We start from the raw sequence: 13,386 nt of genomic DNA on the forward strand, positions 1-13,386 counted from the left end.
ACAAAATTAATGGGAACTGGCTTACTCTACTTGGTGTGGTAGCAGTTTTGAAGCAAGGCTCACTTTTTACAGGCCATAAAATCAAGGAACACAAAGCGCACTGACTATCCTAAAATATTGAATTCACGTTTCGTTTACTTGACGAGCAGTAATGCATGTTTTGCAGTGGCGAAGAGTGGAGGTAGGCTGTTAAGATCTGACATAAATAGTGCACAATAAACTTTGTCAGTCATACGTATTTGTTTTCATTGAATTAAGCCTACAAATTACGGACGGTGTTTTTTTTGATTCAATTAAACACTGCGACAACCAAGCCAATAGATAATAGTCAAAAATTAGTTTTCTATCTGTAGAATATCTAAAATTATGCCTTTAAACCAGGGGTAGTCAACTTGTCCCTAATTAATCTAATGTAATTTCATCAGACTTCATGCGTCTATGTATGCAAATTATAATAAAAAAGATAGATTTAACTACAGTAAGTTGTTTCATAAAGATTTATTCTGCCAAACTTAGCGAAAGTCTGACATCAAATATTTGGTAGGTAATTATTATTATATGCTTTAAGTAATTCTGCTTTATAATTTTTTTTATAAAGTAAAGTTACTTCCCTACTTTATAAATCACCATTACTGTGGAACCTGTGGGCGGTTAGAAAATTTTACTACTAACAGAGATACAAAAGTGGGCGGTAGGTATACAAGGGTTGATTACCCCTGCTTTAAGCGATGCATAATTTTGGATATTTTATAGATAGACTAATATTTTTTATCTACTTTTGAATTACCAATAGATACCGCCATGTGTATGGAATTGCTTCCGTGTTAATTTGGACCAGTAAAAATAACGGAAACGTGTAACCGTGTTAACTGTTAAGATTAACTATGCTGGCATCCTAAATAGCTACAGGATACTTGCATGACCTTTCAACACAAGTAGACTGGTCAGCGATGAGGATTTTTGGAAGCAGCGATTGCTGTAAACATATGTTCCATTAATCAGAGGATGTGGACAACGGGGAAGAAAATTTGTTTATTGTGAATAAAAGTCAGCGTGTAATAAATAGTTTTTTTATTAATAATTAATATTGTTTAAATAAATTAACAATTTCACTACAGTTAAAAGAGATCATGGATTAATAAATATTATTTTTGTCTAAAACGATTTAAAATTGTTTACAAAAATAAAATAAAAACACAAAAAATAATATCAAAATGGTAATAAATATTAAGTACATAATTATACAAAATGATGTTAGCTCAATAAATAATAACATAAAAAAAATTATACGACAGACTGAAATTAGGTATTAAAAAACGTTTTACTACATAGATGCAAGATTTGAACGTCTTCATAGTGAGGCAAACAAATCGACAACATCTTTAAATGCTCTTAGAGCAAGGGCTCTCAACCTTTACCTATTGACATGGCCCCCACATTCTGAAGCGGGGCCGCGAGCTAGCATTTTCCAAAAATGGTGTTTGAGGTAAAGTTAAGGGTAGGTATTCATTGTATTTTTAGTGTTTTTTTTTGATCTTTGAATATCTACATCTACTTGAATAATTATGGATTGTCTAATATTGAGATATTCTAAAATTGCATTGTACAACCAACTATTTTAACATGTTCATATACTCGGCAACTTTTTTGTATTAGAGCAAATGTGTGATGTGTGTTTATACGTTGAGCCCCCAGGCTAGAGCTACTTCAGCTACTTGTGGGGGTTAAGCCTAATGGTGACATACCACGCGTACATTCATTTACTGAAAATTGGAATGCATTTATTTGCAATTCGCTACATAATCCCTTTTCTATGAGAAGTTCTCATAAAACGTAGGTTGTGATTCTTTTGACTTTTTTCGAGACCTAAATTGATAACGAGAACCAAGATTTTCTGTTTTTTTTTCTTTTACATCATCCAGAAGAAATCAAATGATTACATCTACTGCAAAGATGTAAGTGCTTTTTTGGATCCTCCACGACTGGGACATATCTAAATATTTTTTACCGAAAGAATGTTTCACTACTTTTTATGTCTGTTTAATTCAGAGTTCTTGTTCCAGAGACCATGTCCAATCTAATAAGACCATATGGGCCTCTACAGAGTGGAGGTTTGTATTAACAGATTTAGTTTTTACGAGAAACGGATGTCAGCCACTGGCTCAACCTACTCGTATTAGGTCCATACTCTGACTTATACACGAATTGAAAAACAATATGTGAACTTGCAAGACCCAGGATTCGAACCTGGGGTCCACAACACCATAGGCCAACGCTTAAACCGCGCGGGAGACTGGGAATTCAGAGTTAGGTTAGGTTAACAATTATTTCTCGTAAAAAGTGTCTTGATATAACCTCCACTCTACATATCGTCTCTGTTCTGGCAGAACACACCAACTGGAGAATACTAGTTTTAAGTAATTTGACTTTGATGTTGTTAAAATGTATGAAATGGTCTATCATGTGAGTTTATTAAGTAATCGTAAAAAGGATGACTTTAAAATAAAGACTGTTTATTTATTAAGAAGTTTTCCAGACGGTAAAGTTTGAAATAAGGAACATTTTGGTATAACTAACTCAATATGGCATTTTTTCGAATTAGTGTCTTCTGCCAGAACAGTGACGATATTATGTCCATATGCGAAAATGCCAATGTTTACATATAAAGGAATGGACAAATAAATGGTTGATTTGAGATTATTACATGCACAATGTATTTTTTTTCTCGAAATTCTCGAGAAAAAATGACGACATTTCATAATAATATATTTTTGAGAAACGACAATTCCGATTACAATGATTTTATAGGTAGGAATTCATAATTTCTTATTAGATTTCGATCACAACATGTACTTTGGCATCTGCAACCCTTTTTATAGAGAGAGTTATTTTTAATAAAATTATTATCCCCTCAAGTGTATGAGAAATTAATGTATAATATTTATCTCTAAATAAATAATTAAAAACTTATGAAAGGAAATAGGTAGATAATATAAGACTTGGTTATCCGAGTCATATACGTAAATGTTAAATCCCTATAATGTGGGTACAAATTGTTATTTTAATATACATACAATATTCTTTGCTTTCTGGATTTTTGTCATATTTTCATTAGTCACAATTCCTTTTTCTTTTTAACAATACATCAAGCCAGCCCAATAGTGAAACAATCAGAGAAACACCTAAGCTTTAAGAAAATCAAATGGATGTATTGTGATCTCACCGGACGCCCCTTCATTGAATTACAAGAGCTCATTTCACTCTCTATGTACCGTAACCTAAGCAGGAAGCTACCGGTCTACAACAGTAAACATATTATGTAAATGTTTTATAATATCTAATTTTGTCTGTTATCAATAATCAGTCACTCATCGCCTAATCATATGTCTTATCCAATGGCTGGTGACCAGGACGTTGTGATATATTCCTGGCTGATGATCCACCCCGCATCCGAAACCGGCGCTTGTTATCCCGACGAGGTAGTACCGTCCGTCTTTCGGCACTACGAGAGGACCTCCAGAGTCACCTGTAGACAGACATCAGTACATTTGAATTACGTGCAGTCAGTGTTGTAATGCTAGATAATATAGTGTCGAGTTGCAGTTTTTTTTTTTAACAAATTAAAGAAACCACTACAGAAAATACAAACAGATCCTTATTATGAAATGCATAATATGTCAAGGCTTCCTTGCTAACTTACGACATGTTAAGCATAATAATGGAATTAATAAAATTTTACATTCTCTATAAATAATTAGCTTGGATTGATCGACGTTAGTCGAACATAACAATCGGTGTGTTGAATAATATAATACAGTCGAACTTGGTTATTACGAGGAAGATGTGACCGACTGAATTTGCTCGTTATAAGCGTTACTCGTTATATCAGAGAATATGTATTTTTAAATGAGCGGTCACATAACACAAAAAGTCGCAATTCAAACAAAAATACACAATTAGAATTTTTCCCCGAAACAAGCATGGCATTCATAACTACAAAAGAAGTTGTTTATTGCAATGAACGCTGGTAGGTACCTACTGACTTCACAAACCTTGGATCTTTTACATGCAATTTCAACCATATGCGTGTATACTGTTCTAAAACTAAAATCTTTCTAATACTAATACTAAAATTCAATATTGTCAGCGAAAACACCAATTAGGTAGGTACTTAGACACTTAACTAGTATGATAAACGTAATTCAATCCCGGCGGCATCCTGCCTAGTCAGATTTTATTGCTTAGGGTCGAAATGTTTTTAAACGATCGACACATTAACAGTTTTAAGAAAATTTTTCACGATATTTTAGCTCGGTATAACCGATAAGTAGCTCATTATAAAAGTGAATAAATTAATGTATGGAGAAAATCACAAACTAAAATGTCAACGAATGTTTCCTCGTTACATCCGAGATATCGCTATATCCGTGATTGTAATAACCTAGTTCGACTGTATTATGCATACATGAAATTTTAGTCTGGTTCTCTGTTCATGGAAGTGTGTAGATAGGGAATGACCAAATGGGAGTGTATTACCTAGACAAGCATCCTGATGGCCATCAGAATGTCCGGCGCAGATCATTTCCGAATGAATCTCCACTGAAATCTGTTTGCTCTTATGCCAAACGATGCATTCTTCGGTACCTGGAAGCATAATGATTAAAATATTATTACTGTAATCTTTCGACTTCCCGCGCATCTAGCAGCACAAGGCTGCTATCGGCGATTATCGAGGGCTGTTTATCATATTTATCTATTAAGACGGTCAATTGTTACAATAAGTTAATCGTCTAAACCAGGGATAGTAAACCTTTTTATACCGACTGCCCACTTTTGTATCTCTGTTAGTAGTAAAATTTTCTAATCGCCCACCGGTTCCACAGTAATGGTGATTTATAAATTACATAAGTAACTTTACTTTCAACATATTTGGATATAAGACAGGCATTTTTTTTATTTTACCATAGGTTTTCATATCCACCACTATCGAAATTATGTTCACTTTATTCATCATACCTATCTAATTTCTAACAGTTCTTCTTGGCAAGTTGTATCAGCCACTTCAATATTTTCGGTAAAAGGATTTTTCATCCAGTCATACACCTTCAATTTCAAATTATCTTCAAATCGTTTTTCCAAGTCCAATTTAAGTTCTTTGAGGTGGCTACTGAATCTGTCAATATCCTCTGAAGTTTTTATAAATGGAAATTCAGGAAAGTGATGAAATTCTCTTTTCAATAGATTATAACGAAAATGTTCAAGTTGGTCAATATTCTATATTTTATTCTATTATATATTCATATTTTCTGAAATTTAAATTGTCACAGGAAATTTTATGAAAACACAATGAAAATGTTTTTAAAAACCCTACCGCCCACCATGGAAGCTGGAACGCCCACTAGTGGGCGGTAGGAACCAGGTTGACTACCCCTGGTCTAAACTGTGAAAAAGTGCCATGTTTTAACAGCACCTCTATTGGCGAGATAGACAGTTTTGAAGGCTAACTTATTGTAACAATTTGTTATTATACACAATACATAAATATGATAAACTTCCCTCGATAGCCGCTGATAGCAGCCTTGTGTATAAAATAGATGCATTGGTTACCTTCCAATAGACGGCAGAGAGATATGAGATGTGATTTGATTGCAAGGGTGGAGTGTATGTCGGATGTATTTATATAATTTAGAATTTTTTACACTAAACATAAACTGAATTACAAATTTAGAGGTAGGGGTGTAGTTGAACATTCATCTAACACCTAGATAGTATAATTTATTGTTTTTATTAGTTATATTATGTGACCATCGTTGTACTCAGTGTTGGTTGAGCCACCACTCTGCGATCGGGAGGTGTCTGTTGGTTTTTTGTCGAACCTTGCTTTTTTCGAAACCGCGGGAAATACAAAATTAAAAATTAAGCGGGCTGTTTTGGTTAAGTACTCCCCAAACACAGCACTACATTGACATATTTAATTGTGCGATGTTTTAATTATACACTAAAGACCCACAGGTGGTTAAATGTCATGAACATGTGTAAATTTTGGAAAACCAACCATTTCTCGGCCTCAATTAAATTTTGTCTAAAGCCTAACTTAAGTGGACTAATTATTTTATAAGGGCAGTAGATATAGACTACTTATTTGGGTAAGGTACTTACTGAGTATAGGAACTACTGCGGATCTCAACCTGTGAGTCCCTCTCGGAGCCCCTCCATTGCCAGTGCTTCCCCAACCGGCAACTAGGGCTTTTCTTCCGGCCAAGGAGTCATCCGGAGACCAAAAGTTGTTTGTTTCTTCCTGTAAATTTATAGACTATAGATAAAGAAGAAAGAGGTGTGTATATATCAATAGCGAAGGGTGGAGGTAAGCCGTTAAGATCCACCATAAATATTGCCCATTAAATTTTGTTAGTCATACGTATTTGTTTTTTATGAACTAGGACTACAATTTACTACAACTACGACTTTACAATGACTGCAAATTTTAACTTGGCTTTTAATATTCACTGAAGCGCTTTCCAAATTGAGCTATTAATGGCGATCGGCTTTTGTATTTTAAATCAAAGTACGTATTACTTTTAATTACTAACCGATGTCACTGATCACTCCAAGATTTTTATGTGACTTTTAGTATGACTCCTTTAGCATAGTGGTATATGTGCGTGGGCGCGATACCCGAGGAGAGATGCAGGTTCGATTACGTTTTTCAAAAAGGTTTTTTCTATTGGTTATAATATTTTTTCTCAGAAGTGTTTTCAAAATTATGTATGTTCAATATATTTTATATAGGTATCGTCACCATTTAGGCAACTCATTAAACGTTGTGTATATTTATTTTCAAAATGTTACCTGGCTAAGCCTATATCTCCTATCCGGAGTAGCCCACGTTGATGATGGAAGGCACACTGGAAGAACATTGAAGCCAAGAATCGCAGGCCTGGACAGCATCAGTAGCGCCAAGTCGTAGCGATCCGGTTGGGTCACTCTATATCTGAACAGGGGGTGAATTATCTTCTCGACTACCCTGTATAGAGTAAAAGTACATTTTTATCATTTTACTTGTTATAGACGACAATCAGGGCCGGATTTATATTTGAAGGCGAGACGTTGGGCTAATTGTAAGTACGTATTGAGGACCCCGAAATATCTCACCTCTTTATAATCAGTACGTATCTATGAACACTGATAGTGACCCCTTTTTGTGGTAGCCAAGTAACATGCGACCCTTTTATTTTGTGAATTATCAATTAATTATATTAATCATCATACCTAAAACATCAAATTCCATCTCACAGCCAAATAGTTTAAAATGTTTAAGTAAAATACCGCTGGCGACTTCTTTTACTATTGGAGCAAATTTGTGGTGTAGGTATGATAATTTCACTGGTCGATCAACGGCGCTGGGCCCCCAGGCTAGAGACCTGTCAGCCCCCCCCCTCCCTCTTGTGGGGGCCTTGTAAACTCGACATCTAAACTAAATTTTTAAATTTTTAAATTAATTAACTTGATCTTTGATTTTAAATAAAAAAAAAAATATGATGTTTTTATATAGATACTGTTACACCCCCGAATGGTCCCAGTTTTGGGAATGTCTCTGTGTATCTGGAGAGGCCCGAGTCGGTATCAAACCAACAAATAGTAAGGGTTGATTGCGAAAATAATTAAATAATGTTAAATATCTGACCAGCAACAAAAAATGAATGCCGTTACAAAAAAAAATACGAACGGCAACGCCGCATTTGTACCACTCGTAAGCGGCCGTTAGTTTTAGCGCAAGAGAAGCATTTTTGACAACAACGCAGTAAGCAGTATTAACCTCGCTATCCGCCAAAATTAAATTGAAAAGAATTTGTATAAAAATGTAACCATTAGATAATATTAAACGTAAATACATCTCGCCGTTTCCAACACAATTCCGGTGTGTTATTTGTCCACCTCCAAGTCCTGAATCCAGACGAAAATCCATACCAAGAAACAAAGTGACAGCGTGCTTCCCACTTTCGAAAATGGAGGGAGATGACAGTACCTACTTTTTTTTAAATATAAGCTATCAAAAACATGTCTCAAATTGCAAGCTTCGTATTTTTCTGCTGTGCGCCTCTGGTAAGCGGAGTATTCACCTTAAGGTATAGGTACAAACTGCAAACCTGTGTTTTTCAGCCGGCGGAGCCTGGGCCCTGGTGTCCAATGCGCCCAGCCAAACGGCGATGTCCCTGTAATGGGCTCTTTGTACGCAGTGAGCTGCCGTTGCCACAAACCATCTGGAAACTAAGAAAGAGACTATCATAGTTTATGGTGACTTTCATCCACATCCATCGCAAACCAAGCCCTGAGCTTTACCGAATAATCTACTAAGCCTAATTAATACATTTACGAATTACCAGGAAATTTTCCTAATAGTTATGCCTTCGAGGTATTTAAACTTTGTTAATACTTCCTTTACTATAATGTCAACTTATGCGGTGTCCACATTGGACCCCCGTTACTTATTTCCGCTTCTGTTCCTTCCTTGCCGCACGTGACCCTCTGACAATGTCTTAAATATAAGACTAACCTAACCCAACCTAACCACGTATTTTATTAAAAAATATAACAAGTAGTAGGTATCTACATAGTAATTCGCAATTCAAAATATATACAAAAGTATCGATTGAAAATCGGTTAAAAATATCTGTAAATTTGTTTGTGGATGTCCTGCTGAGTGGACGAAACCGGTCCTATTATTATTGATTAAGGAGTATTATATATATACCATACTATGTTTTATTTCAATTAATACAATGCCTTTCCATCACGAATTGACAGTTAAAATAATACATCGATGTGATAATATTTACTTACCTAGAACACCCCCACATTGATAGTCTCCGATTCTGATATGCGCCTGCCAAGGAAACTCTGCTAGTTGTGCAGCTCGCCCACCAATTATTCTCTTTTGAAGAATCCTGTCTGATCCTCCGGCGACTCCGCAATCAGACTCCTGAAAGACAATACTATACGGTTCATTCGCCTATTATCCAAATTTAATTATTTAGAATCTATATTCTTCTTCAACCATATTTTTAACTCCTTAGCGGCTTAATTCGACCATAGTATGCACACCACATGACGCTTCAAGAATCCCTGTTGCTCGCCAGTCTTCAAGTGAATCCCATCCACTCCGCATCGAGTTGAATGTTGCTCCAGCCATTTCCATTGGTAAGGCGAGCACTATTTCCAATCCAAATAATCCACAAAGCAGAAGGCCAACGGACTGTTCAGCTCATGGCTCTGCTGGAGAAGACATCGAATGTAGTAGATTTGGTCCGCACATGCTCGTTCGGGTAAAGAAACCGACCTGTTTTTTTTCGTGAGGACCTGCATTATCGAGTTCCTTATTCTCATCAAGAAGGTGTTTGTCGATATCTTTCCCAGAACGCTGACTAGCGTAATGCCTCGGTAATTGTCGCAACTAAGAGGGTTTAAAACAAATTTTAATGCACTTAGATCGATTTCATCCTGAGTTCCCCAATTATTGTTTGCTATAGCCACTGTTTGAAAATAGAATTCTACTACCACGATTTTCTCAATTAATCTGTACATGGCCCCACACCTTATAGCGGCCCCCCCTACCCATCGCTAGGGTTAAAGGCAGCGAGACGCTTTACAGAATCGCTTTATAAAAATGTTGGAATTAAGGGTATTATGTGTATTTTTAGCGTTTTTTCGTTGAATAAATCCACTTGAATTATGGAGTTGTCGAATATCGCCACACAGTAATCAAAAATTACACATAATTAGATATTTTAAAATGTGAAGATTTTAAGAAGGCGACCTTTTTCCCATTAGGGCAAATTTGTGATGTGTGTTTATCTCTTTTATCAGATCGACCCGTTACGCCAGGCCCCCAGGCTAGAGCTCTATCAGCCCTCCCTTGGGGCGGCAATGAATCTGTACCTATAACATTTTAAATACGGAAACATCGAAATAAAAAATACAATTTCTCTTACGTCATCATAATCATCGTCTATTCTTCTCCTGAAGACATTGCTGGCGATCTGAGGATTCCGTCTCCACGTTCCACCAGATGTGTCCAGAGGATCAGACTTGAACAGTGCTATTTGTGGCGGGCTGCAAAGAATGGTTGATTGATTAAAATAAATAATCAATTGATACGATACATGGACAAATTTTTCAATGATATTTATAAAACTGCAATACTTCTTCAAAATCCAATTAAAAATTGCGGTATTATTAGATTAAATAGAGGGTTGGCCGATTGCCGGAAAATTTGCCAATTGAGGGTGGGCAAAAGCTGCTGTATATAATTTGTCACACACTAATTTTTACTTTGTTCGACATCACAAGTTTACGACAAGGGTCATTCTAATAGTTTTGTCAGCGGAACCAAAAACATTTCAGGCAAAATAAACAACGATCGTCAATAGTATTTCTCGCTGTTATTATGAATAACAATCCAGGGCTCGAAATGGACCGGAACGCACCGGAGCGCCGTTCCAGTTCATAAAATCCACAAAATTATCGCTCCGTCTCGTGGAAATATTAATTTGACCGTCTGAGCTAGATATTTCATATAATAAAAAAAAATAACACACTTATTTTTATAAATCACATTTACAATTAATGTAGTATAGTATAATATAGTTGATATTTTAGTAAAATTATCGAGCGCTCCGGTTCGTAAAATTTTCCATTTCGAGCGCTGTAACAATCTATCGTTCTTTAGCATTAAAGCGGTTAATTCCTGCGATATTGTTTGAACCTCAGAGTAATAATATAAGGAGAGTGGGTATTGTTCGCCAACATGAATCCGTGTTTATTGCGTATAACGCACAGTAGAACCTCAATTTTATTAGTATTAACTTAACTATGAAACGTTATACCATCTTGTTGTTTCTCAGAACGGCTACCAAATTTAAACGCAACATAGTTAACCATATTTTCTACTAAACTAAAAATTTACCACTAACTTTATATTTAACACAAAAACAATCAATTTTAGCAACACATGCTCCCAGTTTTTAAATGACTAGTCGGCCAAATCAATATTTACCGGCGACGTGTATAAAAATATTTAATTCAACCGTAGAAATTCTTTACTCTAACGCTTATTGCGGAGATAATAATATTATAAGCGTTCCGAATGCTTTCTCACTCGAACTTATGGTTCGTTTTTGTTCAGAGCTTGGTTTGAACGTTTTTATAATGTTGTGTATTTGGATAATATGTACCTAAGCTATTGCAAACAATATTATATTGATACAAATGTTGATTTTAATAATTTTCACTATTTACTTATTTTCTTTATATTATTTTCATGTCACGTTGTTAATGTTTTTATAAAAAGTGTAGTGTTCGTAAAAGTCGAACCACTCCCCCATCAATTTGCTCAGGGATTCCAATACCGAATGAAAATGTCATTACCGGTTTTTCGGTATTTCTTATTGAATACCGGTATTTCTTAAACATTAAAAACAGAAGTAGGTGCTTATTAATAAAAATATAGCTATTAAAATCTTTAAAAAATATTATTTTATAGCAAAAACCTACATTTATTATTTTGACATTTAAAATATGTATTGATCATAATTATAGAACTAGTGATTTTTACATATAATTTGAATAAATTGATAATTTTAACAAAAGTCCTCAAAAGTGTATCAAGTACAAATAAGTCCGGCTGCAGGAAAAGCTTCTTCAATTCAACGCTTGTATAGTCATCAATAATTATAGAATAATTTAACATTTTTGTCATGGATGTTTTCTATTTCGAAATAATATTATGATAATTCATCGCGACAGTTACTTTATAATTAATATATTTGATGATTTTTTTTTATTATTTTTACATCTCTGTTGGATTCACTCAATATATTTTCATTTTAGCAGCACATAACTTATAATTCATTTTCAAAAACGTAAACGAGTGTGCTTTCTTAATACCGCAAGTTCCGGTATTTTGGATTTTTAAACCGGTATTTCGGTATTGATAAACAGGAATACCGGTATTGCAATCCCTAAATTTGCTTATACACGCCCGCTTCTCATCCATTACACCTTACCTGTTATTAAGAGTGTAGTCTTCTCTATACCCCTCATCCAACTGGTTGAGGAGTCCACCCTCGGGAGCGGGTCCACAGCAGGTCAAAAGCCAGGATGGGCCACATGTCTCCGCGGGGGCTGTACTTCCACCTCTGGCCCAGCAGGACAGTGACAGAGTGCATGCCCTCCGTGGCAGGCCGGGACAAGCACCCCATCCTAGGGCTTCGCGGAGTAGACGGCCAAGAATACCTAGAATAGTACATAACTTTTGAGAGAAGATAATATATTAAATTGAATTCCATTATAACACAACTCGTGGCTTCTTGGGATAATAGCCCAAATCTAGCGGCCTAAGAAAGAATCTATCTTGGTTTTTAGTTGTTTGTTGTTGTAATAAATTTTGCAGTCATTTTAGGATCGTAAGTATTTAATTAAAGCCATCAAACACCAACATAGGTTCACTGGTTTTCTACTATGGGATTATATACATAAAAAATATTAGTAGCTTATTGGGAACGGTGATTAATGTTATTATAAAGCTGGTAACATTATATGAAGCGTTTTATTTCAGCGAACTTCCTGGCAAATAGGTACACATTAGATATTTATTTTATTTAGATTATATGCTTAGATTATAGAAAAATATAGATAGAGCTATTGCAAGTGTTTGTCCTTCAAAACATGATGAACTTTTCACGCACTTGGATCGCACGCTTCCTCCGCGACCCTTTCCTGGGTTATTCGAAAATATATGTGACAGTGTGCGTGTCGTAGTGTTGCCAGTTATCGAATATTTATTCCAAAGTTATAATTTTACAAGCGATGTTTTTATAAATTATATTGTGGCAACACTGGCGTGTTGGCTATGCACTTGGTACAACATTACTCACTAAAATCGGCTCATGCGGAGGGCTTGATTATATGTGAAGTTTGTTATGGATAAATCGGCAATGCTAAAGCACTTGCACTTGCAACAAACAAAAAAGGGCTCGAAATGGACCGGGGCGCACCGGATCGCCGTTCCGGGTGGTAAAATCTGCAACATTCTCATGGAAAAACTATTTTTACCGTTTGAGCTAGAATGCCATATTATAACAAAAAACCTAACACATTTATTTTTATAAAACACACATAAAATTAGATAATTATGTTAATATTTTCATAAAATTAACTAACACCGTCTGTAAATTGTATTCTTAGTTCAATGAAAACAAATAAGTATGACTGATGAAATTTAGTGTGCACTATTTATGTCGAATAATAACAGCATACCTCCACCATTCGCCACTGCATCGTGGGCTATATATTTTTATAGTTTAATTTTAATAGTAAGAATTTCTCGTA

The 13,386-nt window shown here is 35.3% G+C and overlaps 1 protein-coding gene across 1 annotated transcript in view; it reads right to left on the reverse strand.

Moving 5' to 3' along the window:
• Positions 1 to 3,368: 3,368 nt before the first annotated feature.
• Positions 3,369 to 13,386, reverse strand: part of LOC147074828 (prostasin) — a 50,791-nt gene continuing 40,773 nt past the window's right edge. Inside the window, exons 2-10 of the mRNA XM_085943255.1 lie at positions 12,063 to 12,291; positions 9,990 to 10,110; positions 9,338 to 9,451; positions 8,842 to 8,980; positions 8,148 to 8,268; positions 6,891 to 7,024; positions 6,160 to 6,273; positions 4,537 to 4,644; positions 3,369 to 3,526 (exon numbers count right to left, since the gene is read on the reverse strand). Coding sequence (XP_085799381.1) covers positions 3,369 to 3,526; positions 4,537 to 4,644; positions 6,160 to 6,273; positions 6,891 to 7,024; positions 8,148 to 8,268; positions 8,842 to 8,980; positions 9,338 to 9,451; positions 9,990 to 10,110; positions 12,063 to 12,291 — 1,238 coding nt within the window. The remainder of the gene's footprint in view (positions 3,527 to 4,536; positions 4,645 to 6,159; positions 6,274 to 6,890; positions 7,025 to 8,147; positions 8,269 to 8,841; positions 8,981 to 9,337; positions 9,452 to 9,989; positions 10,111 to 12,062; positions 12,292 to 13,386) is intronic.

Source organism: Rhyacophila brunnea, unplaced genomic scaffold (assembly GCF_057557595.1).
Source record: "Rhyacophila brunnea isolate RB1 unplaced genomic scaffold, BYU_Rbru_1.0 scaffold_15, whole genome shotgun sequence".
NCBI lineage: Eukaryota > Metazoa > Arthropoda > Insecta > Trichoptera > Rhyacophilidae > Rhyacophila > Rhyacophila brunnea.